The following is a 23,045-nucleotide window of genomic DNA, read 5'->3' on the forward strand; positions in this document are numbered from 1 at the left end:
CACTGATTTCACATGCTAGCAAAGTTATGCTCAAAATCCTACAAGCTAGGCTCCAGCAGTCTGTGGACCGAGAGCTACCAGAAGTACAGGCAGGATTTCGAAGAGGGAGGGGAACTAGAGATCAAATTGCCAACATACGCTGGATCATGGAGAAAGCTAGGGAGTTCCAGAAAAACTTCTACTTCTGCTTCATTGACTATGCTACAGCCTTTGATTGTGTGGATCACAACATATTGTGGCAAGTTCTTAAAGAGATGGGAGTACCTGACCATCTTCTTTGTCTCTTGAGAAACCTATATGCGGGTCAAGAAGCAACAGTGAGAACTGGACACGGAACCACGGATTGGTTCAAAATTGAGAAAGGAGTTTGGCAAGGCTGTATACTGTCGCCCTGCCTATTTAACTTGTATGCAGAGCACATCATGAGAAAGGCAGGCCTAGATGAATCACCAGTTGGAATTAAGATTGCTGGGAGAAACAGCAACAACCTCAGATATGCAGATGATACCACTCTCGCAGCAGAAAGTGAAGAGGAACTAAAGAGCCTCTTGATGCGGGTGAAGGAGGAGAGCACAAAAGTTGGCTTGAAACTCAACATTAAGAAAACTAAGATCATGGCATCCAGTCTTCTCATTTCCTGTCAAATAGATGGGGAAGAAATGGAAGTAGTGACAGTTTTTATTTTCCTGGGCTCCAAGATCACTGCAGATGGGGACTGCAGCCAAGAAATTAAAAGACGCTTGCTCCTGGGGAGGAAAGCTATGGCAAATCTAGATAGCATACTAAAAAGCAGAGACATCACCCTGCCAACAAAAGTGCGTATAGTCAAGGCTATGGTTTTCCCAGTTGCAATGTATGGCTATGAAAGCTGGACCATAAGGAACGCTGAGTGCCAAAGGATTGAGGCATTTGAATTGTGGTGCTGGAGGAGACTCCTGCGAGTCCCTTGGACAGCAGGGCGATCAAACCAGTCAGTCCTAGAGGAGATCAACCCTGACTGCTCTTTAGAAGGCCAGATACTGAAGATGAAACTCAAATACTTTTGCCACCTAATGAGGAGGAAGGACTCCCTGGGGAAGAGTCTAATGCTGGGAACAATAGATGGCAAAAGAAGAAGGGGATGGCAGAGAATGCGGTTGCTAGATGGAGTCACTGAAGCAGTCGGCATGAGACTAAGTGGACTCCGGGGTATGGTGGAGGACAGGAAGGCCTGGAGGAATATTGTCCATGGGGTCGTGATGGGTCAGACATGACTTTGCGACTAACAACACCAACAATGCTTGAACATTTTATCTCTAATAATGCTTTCAGCTAACTTACCTGGAAGGGGATGTTAAACTAACCTGCCTGCATTTTTTTCAAATCCCCTTTTAAAAATTGGTATTACATTGGTCATTTTCCAGTCATCTGGTACAGAGCCTGATCTTAGAGACGTGTTTATATTGTCGGTTAGAAGATCACCAATGTGAGTTCTTTACAAACTCTAGGATAGGTATCCTTTGGGTCTCGTGTCTTATTAAATTTCAGTGTCTCAATTAGATTGAGAAATTCAACTTTTGTTGCCAGGAGTTGCCTCAGTTCGTCAGACTCTCTTCTTGAAACTATCCGTTCAGTCACAGGCCCTTACCCTCTTCAGAGATGGTGCTCCAAACTTAGGAGGAGGAGTAAGAGATCTCTTCTCCTGCCCATTTACAATTGATTGGCCTCCAAAGTTGGAAAATCAGGGTTAGAGATGGGGAGAAGAATATGTTTCAGTGGGAGGGGAGGAAGCCAGGAATGCAGGCTATGAGCTGGCCTCTTCCAACCTCCTTTCTTGCTCTCCAGACCACTTTTGTGAGATGGGCAAACTCCGCCATATAGTGAAAAATTCAACAAATGAAGGGTGGTGGGACAACAGTCACCTCTGCTATTCCTCCCACCCTACCAGCTTTAGGGTTGGATACATGGAAACCTCTGAGTTTAGATGCTTTCATTATGCAAAAGCACAACTGATAGGATTGCACCCAAAAGGGGTTCATTCAGTTCTCCACAATGTCCTTACCTCCCGTTAGTACTCCTTTAGGTCTATTATTATCTAGTGGCCCAACTGCTTCCTCAGCTGGTTTCATGTTTTTATCATTTAAAGTATTCTTTAAATTCTTTTCCTTGACAATGTTGGCAATATGCTGCTTGTGCTCGCCTTTGTCTTGCTTACTTGGGGAAGACTTCCATTTTCTGAAGGAAACCTGCTTATCTCTAATAGCTTATTCAACATGCTGATGAGCTCTTGGACTTGCTGCTATGTTTCATAACTTGTAGGCACTCTAGATCATATCAGAAATATACACTGGCTAATAGAACACACTAGTGAATTTCAGAGGAAGATCAGTCCGTGCTTTATGAACTACAGTAAAGACTTTGACTGTATGGGTCACAAGAAGCTATGAAATAGTTTGTCTTATTACTTTATTAACCTGATGTGTTACCTGTATTGTGGACAAGAAGCAACTACTGGAAAACATATGGAGATACAGAAAGGTTTCCTATAGACAAAAGTGTTGGATAAGTGTTGGATAAGGGATAGGGTTTTATCTCCCTATCAGTTTGATCTGTGCTTAGACGCTATTATAAGGAAAGCTGGATTAGGATCTGAGGAAGTGAAAATTGGCAGAAGATATCTTAATAATTAAAGATATGCAGATGATACCATGTTACTGGCAAAAAGCAATGAATTGAAATTACTCCTGATGAACATGAAGAACGTGCAAAAGTAGGACCACAGATGAACCTAAAGAAAACAAAAATCATGTCTACAGGAGAATTGCACAACTTTAAGAAATTGAAGTTGTGAAAGATTTACATACCATGTTCACTCATCCATTCAAAAAATTAGAGGAGGATAGTGACTTGGAGCGGCAGCAATGAAGGAACTAGAAAGGATAATCACATTTAAAGATGTTTCACTGGAAAGCATGGTCAAGCTCATCTGCATTATTATATTTCCAAACACTATGAAAGCTTTAAAATTAATGCATTTTAAACATAGTGCTGGAGGAGGACTTTGTGTTCCTGGACTATCAGAAAGATGGACAAGATCAAATCAAGCCAGAACTTTCCGTGGAAGCAAAAATGACAAAACTGAAGCAGCTCTAATTGGGTACTCCACTCCCTGGAGAAGGCAATTGTGCTAGGGAAAGTTCAAAGGCAGAAGAAGTGGAAGACTAACTAAGCCTCAGCCTTGAGTTTACAAGAGGAAAGCATTTAATCATAGAGTTATAAGTTGGAAATGCCTTGACAACATGTAGCAGTAAGTATACATTCTAGCTGAGGTTCTATTATTGCGGTGTTGAGTAATCTCCAACTATTTTGAGGTTAATCCATCATATTTTTTCAAACACTGACCAATGGTTACTTATCCAATCTTCAGTGTATTTATTTATTTAAAACATTTTCATACAAATCCACATTTAAACAATTTCCAGATGGGTGAATGATAAAAGATAAATAGATAAAAATATCACATGAAAAGTGTTTTTGTTTGAAAGGAAAGCAATAAAAACTATTGCTTGTCAATCAATGGAAGGAATGGATATTTCAGATACTGAAAACAGCAAAATATTTGTGCCTGCCTGACCTCCAGATGCAGGGAGTTCCACAGAAAAGAAGCAACCACACTGAAGCACTTCTCTGGATGGACTTCACTTAGGTCGCAGATTCAAATGGAACCATGAAGACCATGTCATCTCTTGACCTCAGCAATTAGGCAGGTTCTCTGACCTATTATGGTTCCAGTGATCAGGCGTTCTCTGAAGTATCCTTGTTCCAAGTCATTTTGGTTTTCATATTGTAGTGCAGAAGTCTCTAAACATTTTAGACTCATAGGCACAAAATTGAAAGGATAAAAACTCACTTCCTATAATGCACTGGATTAACAATGCTTTCTGCATATGCACAAATGAATATGTATGTGGATATTTGGTTTGTGTTCGTTGAAGCCTGTGCACAATTACTAGGCAGTTTTATGTTGTTATGTATACAACCTTTGTCTATGGGAAACCAGAACCCAGTAGCCCAGTAGCAAATAAGTTGCTAGGAGTTGCATGTTGAAAAAGGGCAGCTCCTGAGAACAGCTGTGCTATGGCATACTGCACTAGTTCCTGTCTCTAAACTAGAAAAACCACCCTCACATAGAGTGGATTGCAGTAATCTAACCAGTTCTGGCACTGGACAAAACTAGTCCGGTACAGAAAAGGCCTTGATAAGTGAACTAGTCAAAGCTGTTTAAAGTAGTGGTTTTCAACCACTTTCTGAGGAAGAGGTGAGGAATTGGCAACGAGAGCATAGCTAGCCCACGCTGTAATAAATCTATATATTCATTTAAAGTGAGGAAAGCACATAGTTACTATAAATTACTATAAAACGTTTAATTTGGGGGGCAGATGGCATGTAACTTATATACTGGAAAAGCTTCCTGTTGAGCAGGCTGCATTGAATTGATTCCAAAGCAAAAGAAATCAGCTAAACAGGGGGTGTATGATGGTGCTGAAGAAAGCATATGATAAGTGAATCCTCTAAATTTCTAGTATGGAAGTGTCCGACATCCTCATCTGAGTGGGGTTCCACATGTATGTTAGCAAAAGAAACCATCTTATCTTCCAATTCAATATTCTGTGGTATCCTACAAGATGAGTCATTTGGCACCCTAGCAAATCCTGAATTATGCCCCACTGTTTTTTATGATATATTTGATGCTGTAGCCTAAATTTGTGCCAAAGCTGAGAACAACCTACTTAATGTGGTAGTAGACTGAGGTGTAAGCAACGAATGTCTTCGATCTTACCTGGATGTTGTTTACTCCAGTCCTGTTGTTTACAAAACTGGGTAGCATGAAATTTATGCATTTTGATAAAATGTGCCATTTTTCTTTAAATGAAAAAATGGCTATAAGGAATATTGTAATTAGCATGATTACTAATATAATATGCTACCATTTCTTTCAGTGAGTTTAATATAAATTTTCACACATATATAATATTATCATGAATGTAGCTGACAACATCCAAAAATGAAACCCTCCTACAATCCATATGGCATGTAAATTTTATGTGATGAAGTTGATCCAAGCTTTATGTGTTCACTAATTTTGTTAAAGATATTTGTGTTTTATACAAGAGGCAGAGGGATTGAACATTGAAGATCACACACACCTGTGTTCTGTTGCATGTAAATTCTTTATATACTTCTATACCACATAAGGAGCAAAGTCCATTTACAGTCTTTATTGAATTCTCATCCCTTGGCTAATCTATTTACTCCCTTTTATTGGATTTATTAGATACTCTTTTGGAAAAGAATTATTCTCAGTTTGGTAACTTTTTTGTTTCATTAAAGGGGTAGTCATGGACAGCCCATTTGTACCCAGTATTGCAGCCTGAACTGAGTTTGAGTAAAAACCATATTCTGAACTCCTTGAGTTCTTCTTTTGAGCAATATTTCAAATATTGTGGATGAAATATAGATAGAAAATAAAATAGCTTAACACATATGAAGGTAGTGAATTTTTATCAACACCATTACTACCATAACATACATGCCATATGGATTGTAGGAGGATGTCATCTTTATGGAGATAGCTATGTTGCCATATAAAGCAAGAACACAGATTTTATTATTCTGATGTATGCCATTGTAACATTTGTGTAGGAGGCAACCTATCCTTTAAATTACTGTGTTAGGTACTCTCTCTACAGGATCTTCTTTTCAGGCATGGTTTGGACTTTTTTAGTTTCAACAGAATAAAATGTCAAGAAATGGCCATTGATATTTCTCTGAGGTTGTGAAAGCCCCTGATTTAAAAAAACAAAACTTTTCTATAGATTTATAGGGAAAGAGATGAAGAGCACGAAAAAAGGCAGAAAATATATTCTATCCAATTCTAGTCTGCAATGAAACATGAAAAGAATAGGAACTCAGAGGTGGTAATCTAAATGGCTGTTGTTTGTTTTCTTTCGGTGTATTCCTACATATTGGAAAGCTTATAAAATATGTGTCTGGACTTCATGCATTGAAAGATTGACCCCAGCTGCTGCTTGTGTCCTCAGACCAAAACTGATCACTATCCAATGAACTGAAGAAGGGCTCAAAGGAATATATTTAGTAGTAAAGTGTTTCCCCTTCCATTTTAATCAAACCTATGCATATTTAGACAGGGGAAAGCCTACAATGCCCAGCATGTCCCAGCCAGATGTGCATAAGGTTGTGCCTTGAAGGAAGATACTTAAAAAGCAAGTGCACTCTTCCTCTCCCCATTCTCTTTGGTCTTATATGTTTGTGGCTGTGAATGAATATATGAGGATTCTTTTTCTTGTGGAGAGCATGACTTGATAATTTCTGTGATGTTTTGCAGACCATGAATGTAGCAGTAAATTTTGAATAACTTAACTCTGTGTTTGTCCAAATCCTCACAAATTTGCTACAACAGATACATTCCAACACAGACTGAGGATTGTTTGATGGGCAGTGGGAAGGCTAGTTGCTTACAAAACCAACTTTTAAATGTTGTAAAAGATTCCCATGACAAAATCTTTATCTGATGACCCTAGAAAGACAAATATAAGCTAGAAAATTGAAAAGAACTACATGTTTGACCATTTTTAGAAAACTTATTTTATTTAAGGAACATAGGAAGGAATCTTAATTAATTTCCAGTTATTCCACGCGGGCATGAATTTGTTGTAGCTGTGAAAAATCAATCGCATTAGGAATGTATATTTTAGGGGTAAGGCAGAAAAAAAAAATCAGCAAGGGAGGTATATATCTTATTTGTACATATGTACAATTGTGTGTGTCTGCTATATTTAGGATTTAAAAATACAAACACAAACTCATGTGTGCATATTTCTTTCACTATAGAGGAGTAGTTCTAGGTTCCTTACATTTTGGAATGGCCAAGAGATAGAGAAAATTCATCATATGTGGAACGGTAAAATATTTTTTTTCAGAATGATAAGCAGCAATAGGGTGCCATCATTTATTTATGAATGTCATTTATTCCTAATGTGCTATTTATCTAAAAGCACATTAGTTATTCTCCCTCAGGGTGTCTAAACTGCAGTTCAGTCTTGAAGGAAGTTAAGCCTTTTAGCTTAAGAAAGAAATCTCTCATTAGGGGTTCATCAAATTAATGTCATTTATAATACTACATTACATTACTGAGAAGGAAGTATACAAGTAGAATTCTAAACCTATGAGCATAGAAAATTAGCAATGATAACATGAAATCTCCATGATTCCAAGCACTGTATCTCTGAATACCACGTATTAGAGATAAACATTTATTTTATTCGTACCCCGCTTTTCTACTACAAAATGGCACTCAAGGTGGTTTACAATGTTGCTGTTGTTGTTGTTAGTTGCGAAGTCGTGTCCGACCCATCGCGACCCCATGGACAACATTCCTCCAGGCCTTCCTGTGCTCCACCATCCCCCGGAGTCCACTCAAGCTCACAACAACTGCTTCAGTGACTCCATCTAACCACCTCATTCTTTGCCGTCCCCTTCTTTTGCCATCTATTGTTCCCAGCATTAGACTCTTCTCCAGGGAGTCCTTCCCTCTCATTAGATGGCCAAAGTATTTGAGTTTCATCTTCAGTATCTGGCCTTCTAAAGAGCAGTCAGGGTTGATCTCCTCTAGGACTGGCCAGTTTGATTACCTTGCCAGTCTCCGCCAGCACCATAATTCAAAGGCCTCAATTCTTCGGCGCTCAGCCTTCCTTATGGTCCAACTTTCACAGCCATATATTGTAACTGGGTAAACCATAGCCTTGACTATATGCACTTTTGTTTACAATAATAGATAATAAAAGCTTGATCAAAACACAAATAAAACAACTATATTAAAAGTACAATTAAAACAATAATGGAAGAAAAATTATATCTAATCTAACAAGTCTGCTTAAAAAATCAATTCTGTCTGCCACCTGAAGGATAGTGGAGAGGGAACCAAACTAGCCTTTCCAGTAAGGAGTTCCATAACCTGGAAGTGGCCTCAGAGAAAGCCCTCTTTTTTGTCCCCACCAAACTCAACCCTGAAGCTGGCAGGACTGAAACAAGGGCCTTCCCATCTTAAAACCTGGTCAGGCTTCTTCCAGGTAGCCTTGCCCCATTTGGGTGGCTTTAAAAGCAGATTGGACCAATCCATGGAGGAGAAAATTATCAATGACCACTATTGGACTTTCTGCCTCCAGTGTCCGAGGCAGAATAAGTGCACCATTTGCTGGGGAACATGGGTGGGACAATGCAATTGCACTCATATACTCTCTGTAGCTTTTCACAGGCAACTGGTTGGTGAGCAGAATGCTAGACTAGATAGACTAATTCATTCATGCTCTTGATATATTTAATAGAACTACTTACAGGTCAAAGCCTTGTTAAATAAAGTGGTCTTTACCTGCTGATGGAAGGACAACAAGGTGAAAGCAGTAACAAAGTGCCAAGCCTTTTAGGGGTATAGAGGTTAAAAACAGACTTTAAATCTGACCTTGATGCAGTATCAGTGCTGTTAGTTTCCTGTAGGTGTCTCCAGTAAAAACCTTCACCACCACATTTTGCTCCAGTTGAAGTTTCTGTTTTTCTTCAAAGGCTCATAATCTAACTTAGTGTAGCCAAGGTATGTATAATGATAGCAAGCTCAGATCTTACCAGAAAGGAACCACAGCTGGCATTTCATTCTAAACTTACTGTTGGCCATCTCTGCAGCTTGAGCTTCAAGGACTGAATAAGGTCCAGGGGCAATCCTAAGCTGAGAACCTTCAGAGCTGATAAAACCCATTCATGTCCAGCTTGAACTATGATTCTACATTAAACATAAAATGTATCATTTTGATGAAATGTTGAGATCAAAATTAGTTTTATTTGCCTTGTATGAGAACTGTGGCACATCTACTCATTGTACAGTAGGAGAGATTTCAGTTTGTTGAAACAGATTGTAAGCCTCCTAGCAGTGTGAATTAACTGTTGCGTAGTGCTTAGCCGAATGCACTTTGTTAATGTAGTCTGTAAAATAGAGGGAGAAATGGATGCTTGTTTTCTTATCAGACAAAAAAGTCAATGTCAGCTCTTCAGAAAGAATGAATTGTGATGTTGTGTAAATTGTTGCTCAAACTGATGGATGGAAAAAGATGTAATGAACAGGTACAGGCAATTGCCTAAATCAGTGGTTGGCAACCTGTGGCTTTTTCAGTGTAGTTGGACTATCCATCATCCTTCATTATTGGCTATGCTAGCTAGGCATGATGGGTGAGGTAGCCCAAGATCTGGAGGACAACATGATGCCCATTCCAGGCTAAAGGAAGAGGAATTAAGTATTGAATCAGAAAATCATCACTCAGTGTTACCTAAGTGATAGCATTTATTTATTTATCGATTTTTTATATCCTGCCTTTTTCCTACAAAGGGCTCAAGGCAGCTTACATCATTCTCTTCCTCCATCTTATCCCCACAACAACAACCCTGTGAGGTAGGTTGGGCTGAGAGTCTGTGACGGGCCCAAAGTCACCCAGTTGGCTCCATGGCTGAGCGAGGACTAGAACCCAGATTGCCTGAGTCCCAGTCCCATGCTCTTAACCACTACTCCACACTGGCTCTAGCATGTGACCTACCCAACCAAAAGCAGTACAGCAGTTATGTATTGTGGTGTGCTGGATGCTTGGCACCTATTTTTGCAGTGCCTGGTATGCAGGGAAAACAGAAGTCTTAACATGGCCCTCATTGGCTTTCTTATATCTGATGGGAAGCACTGGGCATGTTGTTTGTCCGGCTTTATGTCTTTTGGGAGAAATACAGCTTAGTCATAGCAGAGTACAATCTTTGTATGAATATTTCCGTTTCAGTTTCTGACTTTTTCAGTTAAAAGAATCAGGTAGCAGGTGATGGAAAAACAATCTGCCAGTGAACCTGGAAAAACACTACAAATTGGAGTAGACAGTCCTGGGCTAGATGGACAAATAATCTAACTTAATTGATCAATCATATTTAAGGAAACACACTTAGTTTCAAAAAAAATCCATAGCACTGACTTTGGACATATAGGACAATATTCAAACAAAGAAGAATTGACTGAGTTAGCATGACCTAGTAAAGATTTTCTTTTGACTGAATGCACAAATGTTGATTCTTATTGTTGTTTTAAGACTGTTCTGATCTTTCTCAGGTTTGTCCATCCGAAGCGTATGTTGGAAAGCAGATCGGCTTTTAGCAGGGACACAGGACAGTGAAATATTTGAGGTGATCGTGAGAGAAAGAGATAAGCCAATGCTAATAATGCAAGGTCACTGTGAAGGAGAGCTCTGGGCTCTGGCGGTGCATCCCAAGAAACCATTAGTTGTTACTGGCAGTGATGATCGATCTGTACGGTAAGGCAAGAGGATAAGAAAATTGTCATTCTGGTCAGTCCTTATGCTTTTCAAGAATTCATTGTGATTTTAAAAATCAAGGTACTGGTGATCAGCCATTCAAAACCCTGTGCACCCACAAAATAATCTGAAAGAGCACCATTCATTTCCCTTGGTTATTCTGTTGTTATATGCCATCTGGCTTTTAGCAACCTTCTGGATTGGATAGTACTCAAAATCATGTGGTCAGGTTATATCTGACTTATGGCGATCTTATGAATGAATGCTCTCCAAAATGTTTTGTGCTTGACAGCTCTGCTCAGCAGTGGAAATTCAAGGCTGTGGTTTTCTTTATGAAATCAATTCATCTTGTATTTGGTGTTTTGCCTCCTTTTCTGCCTTTGACTTTCCCTATTGCGAATGTCCTTTCCATGGTGTTTTGCCTTCTGATGATGTACCCAAAGTACAGCAGTTTCAGTTTTGTCATTTTTGCTTCCAGGGAAATTTCTGGCTTAATTTGATCTAGGACCCACTTGTCCTTCTTTCTAACAGTCCAGGGCATGGGTCCTCAAACTATGGCCCGTGGGCTGGACCTGGCCCGCCATGCCCATTCATCCAGCCTGCCTCAGAGGTTTTGGACTTGCCGCGCATGTGTACACGCCCGGCGAGGCAGTGGCTTGCTTGCGTGGAGATCGTTTTGGACTCGCTCAGAGAAAACAATCTCCACACAAACAAGCTGCTGCCTCGCAGCGTGTACGCATCTGCCTCGCCACATGCGCATAGGCCCCCTCCCTCCCTCCCTCCCTCCCTCCCTCCCTCCCTCCCTCACCGGCTCACGCCCCCTGCCAGCACCTTTCAACTGGCCCCCTGTTGAAAAAGTTTGAGGACCCCTGGTTCAGGGTATTCTCAAAGCTCTCCTTTACCACCATGCTTAAAATGGATTATTTTTCTTCCTGTTGACTTTCTTCATTTTCCAGCTTTCACATCCATACATAGTGTTCAGAAATATAATAATGTGGATGATCTTGGCCTTGATGTCCAGTGAAACATTCTTACAATTTATTATCTTTCTAGTTCTTTCATTGCTGCTTCTCCAAGTCACTGTCTAATATCTTGAATCAGTGACTGAACCAAGGTTTGCAAAATCTTTCACAACTTTAATTTCTTCTTTGTTGGCTCTGTGCAATTCTTCTGTAGTCATGATTTTTGTTAATGTTCAGCTACAGTCCTGCTTTTGCACTTTATTCTTTCACTTTCTTCAGGAATCATTTCAATTCATTGCCTTCTGACACTATTTTCTTTCAATCCTTCCTCCTTTGATCCTAATCTACCTTTCCTTATGGCATGTTCTGCATACAGATTGAACAAATAAGGAGATAAGATACATCCTTGTCGAACAGCTTTGCCATCCTGTTTCTCCATATTCTGTCCCAACAGTAGTGTTGTGTCCAGAATACAGATTAGGCCTTGGGACAAATGCTGAGGCACATCCATGTTTATGTTTATTGGAGCCCAACATACACAATAGATTTCCAGAACGGGATCTGATGCATGGAGAATGAAGGAATGTCCCTGTTCAGGAAGGCCTGAGAATAAAATGCTTCGCTTAAAAGAAAAATCCAGTTGACTGGCTTCCCCATATCTTTCATGTTACAACCTCCAGGAATACAGGCTGGAAATCTCTTCTGATCATTCTATCTACCAGGAATAGATTTGAAATCTCTCTTAGTCTGCACCTGTTAATTCCTCCTTTCTGGGTTATTGAAAGTTGCCAGTGACTCTCTCCCTTTGAGTATGTGTTAGACATACTGTGCTCTAAATGTCATAACTTTACCTAAAGAAGTCAACTTGAGCCTGTATGGCTACATGTGATTAGAGAATCTACTATATTCCATTGAGTAAATAGGTTTAAAAATGGGAATTATTTCAAATTACAATTTGTCATCTCTTGTTCTTAATGGGTTATTCTTACTTCTTGCAAGTATGTTTGAGATTCCTGTTTAAGATTTCCTAGCTTGGGCTGTTTGGAGCACAATCCTATGCATGCTTAGAAAGAAATATGTCCTGCCACTCACACCATTCCTAACCAGCCATGTTTTTCATTCTCACGTAGCTTATGGAGCCTTGCTGACCATGCCTTGATTGCCCGTTGCAATATGGAGGAAGCTGTGCGGAGTGTCTCTTTCAGTCCTGATGGAGCTCAGCTAGCATTGGGAATGAAAGATGGCTCTTTCATTGTTTTGAGAGTGAGGTAGGAAAAGAAATATATTAGTTTTAATACTTATTTGCAGAGTTCTGTCACAAATCAGTACCTGGTTCAGACATGACAGTATGATGAAGAAAGCTGTCTTGACTTGAGAATGAGTAGTGTGCTAACATGCTTCTTCTTTCTTCCTCCTCTTGCATATCTAGCTTTGAAACTTCTCTTATCACAATTTACTGTGATCAGATTGTGCTTTGATATCCATGCTTGTAAGCAGCACTTACAAACCGCTTTCACTGTTCAGACCTAGCACGAAACTGTTGTAACAAACCATGGTACCTTCCTCAAAACTGTGTACATGAGTGGGAGGGTTGAAGCTATAGTGGGTGGCTTTATATATCACAGCAACCCATCATGGTAAATTGGGACAGTAAACACTGTCCCCATTGTTGCCTGAAACACCAAGAAACCACAATGAACCAAGCCCAGGTTCTCCCTTCCCTGCTCCTGCTTGAGAGAGAGCCTTTCAAGAGAAGGGGAGAATCAGCTGAACAGCACTGTCCCCAAGTGGGGGGAGCCAGGATGCCTCTGACAGCTCACTGCTACTCTTGCCAAGCAGCTCACTTGTTCTGGGCTTTCTACCATGATGGGTTTTGTTGTCTAGGTTCAGATGTCACAAAAAAGCAATTGTAAGCAGAAACCATAAAACAACCCATTGTTTCTTATTGCAGTTTCTAATGGCAGAATTTATCATGCTGAAATACCACGACTGGGTTTAGATGACACAGCAAGCAAAGATTTTAAAAAAGCACTATGGCTGTTGTGTTTTGCAAATGCAGAGTGCATGAGTGCAAGGCAAATTAATGGTTGGGTATGATTGGATCAGTTGGAGTGAGCTTAAGTGGACTCCAGGGGATGGTGGAGGACAGGAAGGCCTGGAGGAATGTTGTCCATGGGGTCGCAATGGGTCGGATGCGAGTTGGCGACTAACAACAACATGCATTGGATAATTGGTCTAGAATTGAATAATTGGTCTAGAATTGTTACATCTTGGCCCCTTTAAGTATCTGTTGTAATTTGAACTCAGAGATAGAACCAGAGATTATGCACATGGAAGGTATGTGCAAAGTGACAATGTGGATAAGAGATTTCACACATTATCCAGGCAGCATGCATGATGTCTAGGTAATATTGAACAATGGGCACAACTGGAAGACACTCTGTGACGTATTATGCACATGAAGTGGTCATGCTATCTGGTTATGGCTTGTACATATTGCCTAAGGCAGGGGTCTCAAACTCAACTTACCTGGGGGCCACTGGAAGTAGAGTCTGGGTGAGGCTGGGCCGCATCAAGTATTCCACCACCGCGGTGGTGGGGGGCCACTCATCCCGTGGCTGGCCCGGGTGCCGCCAGCGCTTTGAAGGCCGCAGGGCCCCTCCCCCGTGCCCCGCCCATCCCGGCAATTGGCCCACGGGCCGCGAGTTTGAAACCCCTGGCCTAAGGATTATAACAAATGTAGTTAGTGGTTATGCTTGTTAAGGTACTGAAAATAAGTATCCATTTTAAATATTTAGGATTATTTTGTTTTCATCATATAGCACCATTGTTAATGATTCAGAACTCTGCAGCTGAATAAATTTAACAAAAAGGTATGAGGAGCTTTTTTATTGTAAAACAAGAGCAAGCTGAAGAACATGGGGGAAGTAGCCAGTGTTGTGCAGTGGTAAAGAGCATGGGACTGGGACTTAGGCGATATGGGTTCTAGTCACTTGGCCATGGAGGCAGCTTGGTGACTTGGCCCTGTCGCAGACTCTCAGCCCAAGCGCCATTAAACTCAGTGGGACTTACTCCTGAGTAGGTACGTATAAGCTTGTGGTATAAGGCAGTCATATGCACAGTCTCTGGAGTGGAATTTCTTTTAGTCAAAGTGAAGGGGACAGAGAGGATTGTACTTAAAAAAGAGTTCCTACATATAGCACATACAGTGCAATAACTTGATCGTCAAATGGAAAGCCCAAATACAAGGCAATGTAAGGCCAATGAGTTTATATTCGTGTTTTCATTCAGGTATCACAGAAACTTCAAGAGCCACTGAGTCAATAAGGCTAACTTAAAGCTCTCACTAGACCTTCTAAGCCATAGATTATTTTGTAAAGAAAAAAACATGAAAGAAACAAACATCAGTTTTGTCTTTATTTCAAATTAATATATGTAATTGTTCTGGAAGAAAATCTCTATTCTAATGTTTTTCTGTTCTTTTTGGGAGCTGTAAGGTGGTCTATTTTAAAACAAATGAATATAATGTAATGTAATCTTGAACTCTTGAAGTGGCATAGGTTTTCTGGGGTCATTTTCATTCATAGGCACACAGCAAATGCTTTCAACATTTGATTTTTACAGAGATATGACAGAAGTAGTTCATATCAAAGACCGGAAGGAAGTAATTCATGAAATGAAATTTTCACCAGATGGTTGCTACCTTGCTGTGGGGTCTAACGATGGCCCAGTGGATATCTATGCAGTTGCCCAGCGGTACAAGAAAACTGGAGAATGCAGCAAGTCTTCTAGTTTTATCACTCATATTGATTGGTCCCTGGATAGTAAATTCTTACAAACTAATGATGGTGCAGGAGAACGCTTCTTCTACAGGATGCCATGTAAGTTCAGAAGTTTTCTTCTGTAGCCATATTTGAGATTTTAAGTGGCTGTAAATAGAATTATGGGCTCTTTTATTAAATGATACCTTGTAACTGAAGTGCCTGACCCTGCCTCATCATGGAAGTTTAGCAGGGGCGGGCCTGATTGAAATCTCAGTGGGTGACTTAATGTTGTGAACTGCCCAGAGAGCTTCATTTATGGATGGCAGAGAAATATAATGAACAACAACAACAGGTGACAAAAGAAAATCCAGAATACCTTCCATGTGAAATTTGTTCTGGACCTAGTGGTTAAAGGTGAAATTTGCTTTGTGTGTAGAAAGTCTAAGATCTGACCTAGACTTTCTTTTGACTCACCAAGAAATAATAGAGTCAAAAGTTTCAGAATTCAAAAGAAGTGGAGATGTCTAAATCTCAACATCAAGATGACCAATGTTTTTTGAGCTTGGACACAGTATTAAAAAGTTTGTGTCAGTAGCAGTGCAGTAATCCCACCTCCTTTTTTAAAAGGTACCATAACTCCAGAGATGTTGTTCATAAAAAAGAAAAGAAAAAGGCAGCTCCACATTTTGCTGCAACAAGGTCTCTGGAGCAGCGCCATCTCTTTCTTGTAAATGGAGGGTTCCTCGTGCAGCTAGTCTACCTTCTAAATGGATTTTCTGTATTAAAAAAAAACAGAAGCAGCATTGGGAGGACATGGGGGGTTACAAGTAGATGCTACTTCTGTTTGGACTCACTCACCCAGTGACCCCTATAAAATTTCACAAATCAGGCAGGTCAGTAACCCTATTAAAACTTTGTCTGGAAGCACTGAGAGAGGCTCTGGGAAGATTTAAGCCCACCAGCCTGCAAATTGCCACTGTGCTCCTGTAAGTAGGGATGGCTCATGTTTTAATGCAAACTTATTTAATTTATTTAATGCTGTCAAACTTATACACTACACCAAGCCAGTGTTGCATAGTGGTTAGAGTATGTTGGACTGACATTCAGATGTTCTGGGTTCTAGTTCTCACTTGGCCATGGGGCTGACTTGAGTGACTTTGGGTGAGTCAGTGACTTGCAGCCTAACCTACCCCACAGGGCCATTGTGAAGATAACATGGCAAGAAGGAGGACTGTATAATCCTCTGTGGGTTCCTTGCAAGAGGGAAAAAGGACGGATATCCATGTGATAATTTCCTCCAAAATTTTGTCATAGAGTTCTCCAGTTACAGATCCACACAAAATTCATATATTGGGGAAAACATGCATGCCAAAACACACACATTAGTGCTCTCTCTCTCTCTACACACACACACACACAATTTAAGAAAATGCTTGTAAAATGTGTATATTGGCTAAAATTATATACAACATATATATATTATGAGACATGCACACAAATGCATATATATTTTTCAGGTAAATGTTTAAAAAACAAATTCTTAAAGTCAGGAATGAACCAACCTTCAGATTAGAAAAACGGGGAACTGAGGAAAACCAAACTTAATGGATTTGGTCATCCCAAGTACCAGTAGTTCTTCACACAGTGCATTGTTAAACTACAGAAATCATTTCCACAAGATGTAGCAAGGCCCACCACTCCTGACGTGCCTGTATGGAGTCTCTACCTGTGTATACCAGTGACTGGAAGGGGGCTGCTGCACTCATGTCCTGTTGTAGGTTTCCCATGGGCAACTGGTTGGCCACTGTTTGAGCAGAATGCTGAACTAAATGGAGCCTCAGGCCAATCCAGCATGGCTCTTTTTCTGTTAAAGTTTCCAGCAGAGATTCTAGTTAAAAGATAGGATAGAAAAGACTATGAATTTGCTACTGCTCTTGCCAAAATTGCCTGTGGTGAGAGGGCAGAATTATTTCTAATTCTAATTATTTCTAATTCTAAAGAATTCTAATTCTTCATGTTCCCCAAGAATATTTCCAAAATTACTGCCCTACTTTCATAGGATGCAAATGTAAGGCAGCATTTTTAGCTCAACTTTACAGTTAAATAATTGTTAATGACTGTTCTCTAGTAACATCCAAAATCTTTCACCTGAGGTGGTTTCTTCACTCTGCCTTAATGGTAGGACTAACCTTTCATGAACAAAGCACAGGAATTACTCCCTAAGTTGGAGGTTGGGCATGTATCTTTTATGATTGGTGCATGTACCCAGATGCCAAACTAATAGAGAGGATAAAATGTGCATAGATGTGAGCTATTTGACTCTACACACAATAGTTTGTCCTCTGCATTGGGCTCCCTTAGGATTCAGACTACTTTTTCAGGATTTTCTACTCCTATCTGGACTTGTCATAGTTTGAAACATGTTTTCTGTGTGCTCTATAACTGATCTATAGCCCATCAGGAAACAAGTAGATGTTCCTAAACTCATGCTATGAAAAGGACTGTCTAAATGTAGAACGTTTAAAAATTGTGTGATAGAAATTTGTGTTCAGCCACTCTTGAAACACAAATGGATTAATATTTTATTAATTAATTACTACAATATTTTTAAAATCCGATTTTGATTTTGTTTCAGCGGGAAAGCATTTAACAAGCAAAGATGAGGTCAAAGGGCTTCTTTGGGCTTCATGGACATGTGTGATGGGACCAGATGTGAATGGAATTTGGCCAAAGTATAGTAACACTATTGACATCAACTCAGTAGATGGAAATTATAATAATGCTGTTCTGGTGACCGGAGATGATTTTGGATTAGTTAAATTGTTCAGATTTCCTTGTCTTAAAAAAGGTAAGACACAGCACCATGTATTCCTGATTTTAAGTTTATGATTGCTGAAGATCAGTCATTTTTTTCTTGGATGGGTAAAATACAGTATTTCAGTAAGGCAAGAGACACACCCAACATGATGAGGTAGGAACTGTATTAGGCAAAGTGTGATATCGCTAACATGAGAGAATGAGGCCTGAGATTGCAGCTAGTTGGGAGAAGGGGCTTCTTTGGAAAATAATTGATGCTATTGCACAGTATACCATCATCCATTTGACCTCTGTTTGTTATCTCATTCAAGCTAAAACTAAACCCGGTAATATTGCCTCTAGAAATTCCACCATTCAGGGAAGTTACAGCATGTGCAGAATATATTATTCAGCCAACAAGATGTAAAACTAGTTTTACTACTTAAAACCCTGGTAGTCAATGCTACTTACTTTTAGAAAAGAAAAAATCAATTAACAAAAGATTTATTAATACACATTAAGGAAAAATCACCTTCTGCAAAATTATATCAAAGTCAGTCACAATGACTGGGTTGTCATGACACACCAACCCATTGTGGCTTCGTGTGTTGTGAGAACCCAGATTGCTTTCCACAAGGTGCTTTCTTTTCAGCTTATAAAACACCATGACAGCTTAATGGCTTGTAGTAAAGTCTGTCTGACCTACAATGTATCTTCCAAACCCAGACAACAATGTTACAATGAGCTGTGATTGGCCTGCCATCAACCACACATTCAGTGGCTCAAAGTCAAAGGTACATACACCACACAGAGTGTCGGGAATGCGGGGGAGGGTGAGACACTTCTTTGAGGTTTCTCTGCAGAACCAGAACGAAGTACTAAAAGCATTTTCAGGTTTTTTTGTTTTGTTTTGTTTTTTGGGGTGCTCTCTCTCTCTCTTGCTTTCGCTCTCTCACTTTCTGTTTCTTTCCTGCCAACTGATATCTCTTGGACCACTTGAATGTGCATTTCAGTTTAAGAAATAAGAACTGTTAGCCAGCTGCCAAATTCAGGAAACAGTATATGATACCAAGTTAAAATTTGCTGAATACAAAGCTTCTGAGCTTTATCTATCATTCTGGGTTCTGTTGGCTTTCAGAATGTGTTTCTATCAATGTCTTTTCAAATATATTATAAAACAAAACAGACTTCAGAGTCATGAGAAAAAAGGCCTTCTGGCTACACTGTAACAGTAGCCTTGTAAGATCTTTTACTATTTATATCTTGCTCTAAAACTGACATTATAAAACCCTTTAGACTCTGACCCAAAGAATCTACCATCCAGTATATACAGATGAAAAGAAAAATTCAAATGTCTCACTGTCCCAGAGATCTTTGTGTTAAGAACATAAGAAAGGTCCACCCAACCCAGCATTCTATTCACATGATGACAAACCAGCTGTTCATAGGATCCCTCAAGCAGGATGGGTACAAGTGTTCCACCTACCCAAGCTCCTCAGCAGCTTGTGTTTGCACATGCTCTGATAATAGAAGTGACACATAACTGAATTTCTTAATTTCTTCAACCTGTATCTTCTTTTCAGCTCTGTTAATTAACTAAATATCTCTCACAGATACTAAATTATGTATAGAGTAGATTATATGAGGAGCATCTGTCTGTGTCCCCTCCCCCATTATTTCATCATGTTCCTGGATGATTTTTTAAAAATAATATTCTATTATCTTCTGTCTTGAAAAAAGGCAAATTAGAAAGGTGCAAGTTTGTGTTACTATTTAAATGAAAGTAAACTTTTCTACTGATGTTCTACAGTGTGAATTTTGTGCTTTCTTACAGTTGAGTTAAAAGAAATTATATATATTGGTGAAGTCTTATGGATATGAGCAAAAGTCTCTGAACTCAAAGACACATTCCTTCAGGGCAGAGGGGAAGAACAGTGGACAGGGGAAGAAAAGAGGCAGGAGCAGCTTCAGGATACCTCATATTCTGTCTGTTCTAGACTCTTCCCCTCCTCAGCCCTCAAAATGCCTCTTTCTACCCCTCCCTGAGGTTGTTTTTCCAACCTTGGGAACAGCCAACACCATTTTTTCTAAGCAGGCTGCAAGGGTGACTGGAGCATTAATTTGCAGTTAGCAGAGTGCTGTCTCCTGCAATGGAGCTGAGGTTCCAGAGTATCCTGTGATCCTCAAACAAATCCTACAGGTCATTGCCTCCGTTTGAGAAAATAATACAAGACATGACTAATTTGTTTTTTTTTAATCCAAAAGTATTTCATGAAGACTACTGAGATTGTACAAATAACCTTATCATAGCCATGTTTTGATAATGTTAATGTTGTGCTTTTTTAGTAGATGGTTTGTGAGCTACCCTTGGAAAACTTTCTTTAAATATTAAATGGGAAACAATATTTCATGGAAGAATTACTGGTTTGATTGTTCCCCCTGCAAAGGACCTGTGTGTATAGCCAAAGGTCTCATTAGTGCCTTGGCTTACTAAGCTGCATGTGATTACTTGAATTAGGCCTAGGACAGTGATTTTATTTGCATGACTTTCTGCACTAAGCTTATGTAAGCTATGCTGAAATATCCCCACTGGCTTCCAGTGTTTCCAAGCACAATGTGAAGTTCTGGTTTTGATTGAGACCAGGGTCAATCAAAAACAAGCTTCCTGCTTCTATGTGAGCAAACCCATTCAGCAGAGCCCTTGCTCTATGTGCCCCCAACCCAAGAAATAAGCTGGAAAAGGGGACTTTTCTGTGGTGGCACTCTCTGGAATACCCTCCCCATGAACTCCTGCCTGGCACCTTCATTTCTGTCTCTTATTTATCTGGTAAAGATTGCCTTTGATATGACAGGATTTCTGCTTCAGGTTTACTATGTTGTTGTTTATTACATTTGTTTAATTTCCTTTATTGTTGTGGTTGCTGTTGTTAAAACTTTTTAATTTTTTTTATTGCTTTGGGCACACATGTGGAAAGGGCAAACAAAAATAAATTAATCATATGATACATTTTGAAATCTGAACACATATACGCAAATCTATTTATAATTTCTAATTATACCAATGTAAGGGGAAATGATTATCAAATTATGACAATATAGTATGTAACATATCCGAAACTGCTTCATGTTACAGGCCCTGAAATGTTAATGAAAGGGTCAAATGAGATGAGCATTTTACCAATAATGATGAATTGATTTACCATTGATGGTGGATTTAAATTCCATGATTTTTCTGTTGACATTTATAAAAAACTGAATCAGAAATCATTACAGACTATTTTCAGGGAGGTAGCCATGAAAACAGAAATAACAAAGAGTAATGTGGATCCTTAAGGAATAAGAATTTTTAAAATTGTTTTAAATAAAATATATTATCAGCAACTAATATCTTCCATGATTACAACAGCCTTTTTATACCAAAGGGCTTACTTCACCCAAAAAACCCTATTATAGAAAAATAAGGTATATGAATAGCCTATTTTGACTATATTGATATGAAGAACAAGTAACAAAGTAAGTTTAATTTAGTGAAAACAAGTTATTTTTACTGTTTACTAAAAAAAGTAAAACTACATATTGATTATATAGATACACATATACGCACACATTTATTATAACTTATGCAGAGTACATTAACATTTATGAACATACAGAGAGAAAGTTATATAATTTTGAAACAGAATTGTATATTAACTTATCTTTTTACAAATTCTAGGAGCTAAATTCAGAAAATATGTTGGCCACTCTGCACATGTTACTAATGTTCGTTGGTCACATGACTTTCAGTGGGTAATAAGTACTGGAGGTGCAGATCATTCTGTGTTTCAATGGCGGTTTATTCCAGAAGGTGTGACAAATGGGATCCTTGAAACAATACCTCAAGGTATTAAAAAATCAAATTTGTTTTCACAAGTTTTGCAATTGTAAAAAAGGCTTTGGTGGTTTACATGGAAACATTTAATTATTACTCCCCAGAATACCCAAGTCTAATGTGTGCATTGTCTTTTACTTTAATATACACCTCTGGTTATCTTGGGCACATTTGCTCAAATAATAGATGGGTAGCATGCATGTTGTACATCACGGAATATGCACACATTAAATCAGAAAATTAAAAAAAATAATCTTAGATACCTACAGAGAGATATAGCTAAAGCCAATGAGGGAACTCAAATTAAATTTTAGTTGTCATAGTTATCCATGAAAAGTCAAGGTTATGCATGAAAGGTTACATGGATATTTTATTAAGTTAGTATGTATATAAATGAAGTGTCAATTGTGAATACTTTTCTTGCTTGAGGATATATTCAAATTTCTCTATATTTTTTTAGAATCCCAAAGGAGCTTTATATAGGCCAGATCCAAACACAAATGGCATGTTTGTAGGGGTGGATTACTATAATGCTCTATTTCTGCTAGTATTTATTATTGTTAGTGAGCTTTTGCATTATATAACTCTATTAAATATGAAAGGTTTGTAGTACTTAATCATCCATTCCTAATATTCATATTCTGCATTTATTTCAAGTAAATGGGCAGTATTCTATTCAACCTATACACCAGCAGATTCACCACTAGAGCAAAGGGGAGTTAATTGCTCATAGCAAAACTGGAAATGAACAGAAATGCGAGTTTCTGCATTGGGACCAGTCAGTGGAGTTTCTAGAATGGAGTTCTTCTGATCAATCCTGATCAATAAACTAGTTTTTCAACTTGTTTCTGGGGTTGCTTTATTTATTTATTTATTTAAAACATTTCTATGCCGTCCCCATCGCAACAAAGCCTCGGGGCGGCTCACAAAGGATACATAAATACATAAATAATAACAATGCAACAAATTTTAAAAAATTGTTTAAAAACCCCCGGTGCATTCTTGGCTAAACATTTATGAAGTGCTAACTCACCTTTGTGCTTGTGGCGGATTCTGCAGGCATAATGGAATGAGCAGGAGTGTAATGGTAGCACAGCAACTTGCCCAAGAATTTCTGTTATCTGTAGTATGTGCTGATGAAATTTGAGATAGATTTTGATAAACCATATTAGAGCAGGTGTTTCAAGTGCTTAGTCAGCACTGCGTTTGCATTTCATCTTTGGGTGGATTAGTCTGTACATTTGTTTTGTCATATCAGAAA

At 39.1% G+C, this 23,045-nt stretch overlaps 1 protein-coding gene across 2 annotated transcripts in view; it reads left to right on the top strand.

Annotated features, from left to right (window-relative positions):
* EML6 (EMAP like 6) overlaps positions 1-23,045 on the top strand; it is a 152,796-nt gene that overhangs the window by 60,027 nt on the left and 69,724 nt on the right. The window contains exons 7-11 of one of the 2 annotated variants that reach the window (XM_044428864.1): positions 10,190-10,391; positions 12,484-12,621; positions 14,978-15,234; positions 17,753-17,965; positions 21,629-21,796. In XM_044428864.1, coding sequence (XP_044284799.1) covers positions 10,190-10,391; positions 12,484-12,621; positions 14,978-15,234; positions 17,753-17,965; positions 21,629-21,796 — 978 coding nt within the window. The remainder of the gene's footprint in view (positions 1-10,189; positions 10,392-12,483; positions 12,622-14,977; positions 15,235-17,752; positions 17,966-21,628; positions 21,797-23,045) is intronic. The other variant, XM_044428863.1, reaches the window with a different exon arrangement.

The sequence above is a fragment of the Varanus komodoensis genome, unplaced genomic scaffold, assembly GCF_004798865.1.
Source record: "Varanus komodoensis strain SLA01 unplaced genomic scaffold, ASM479886v1 scaffold2, whole genome shotgun sequence".
Classification (NCBI taxonomy): Eukaryota; Metazoa; Chordata; class Lepidosauria; order Squamata; family Varanidae; genus Varanus; species Varanus komodoensis.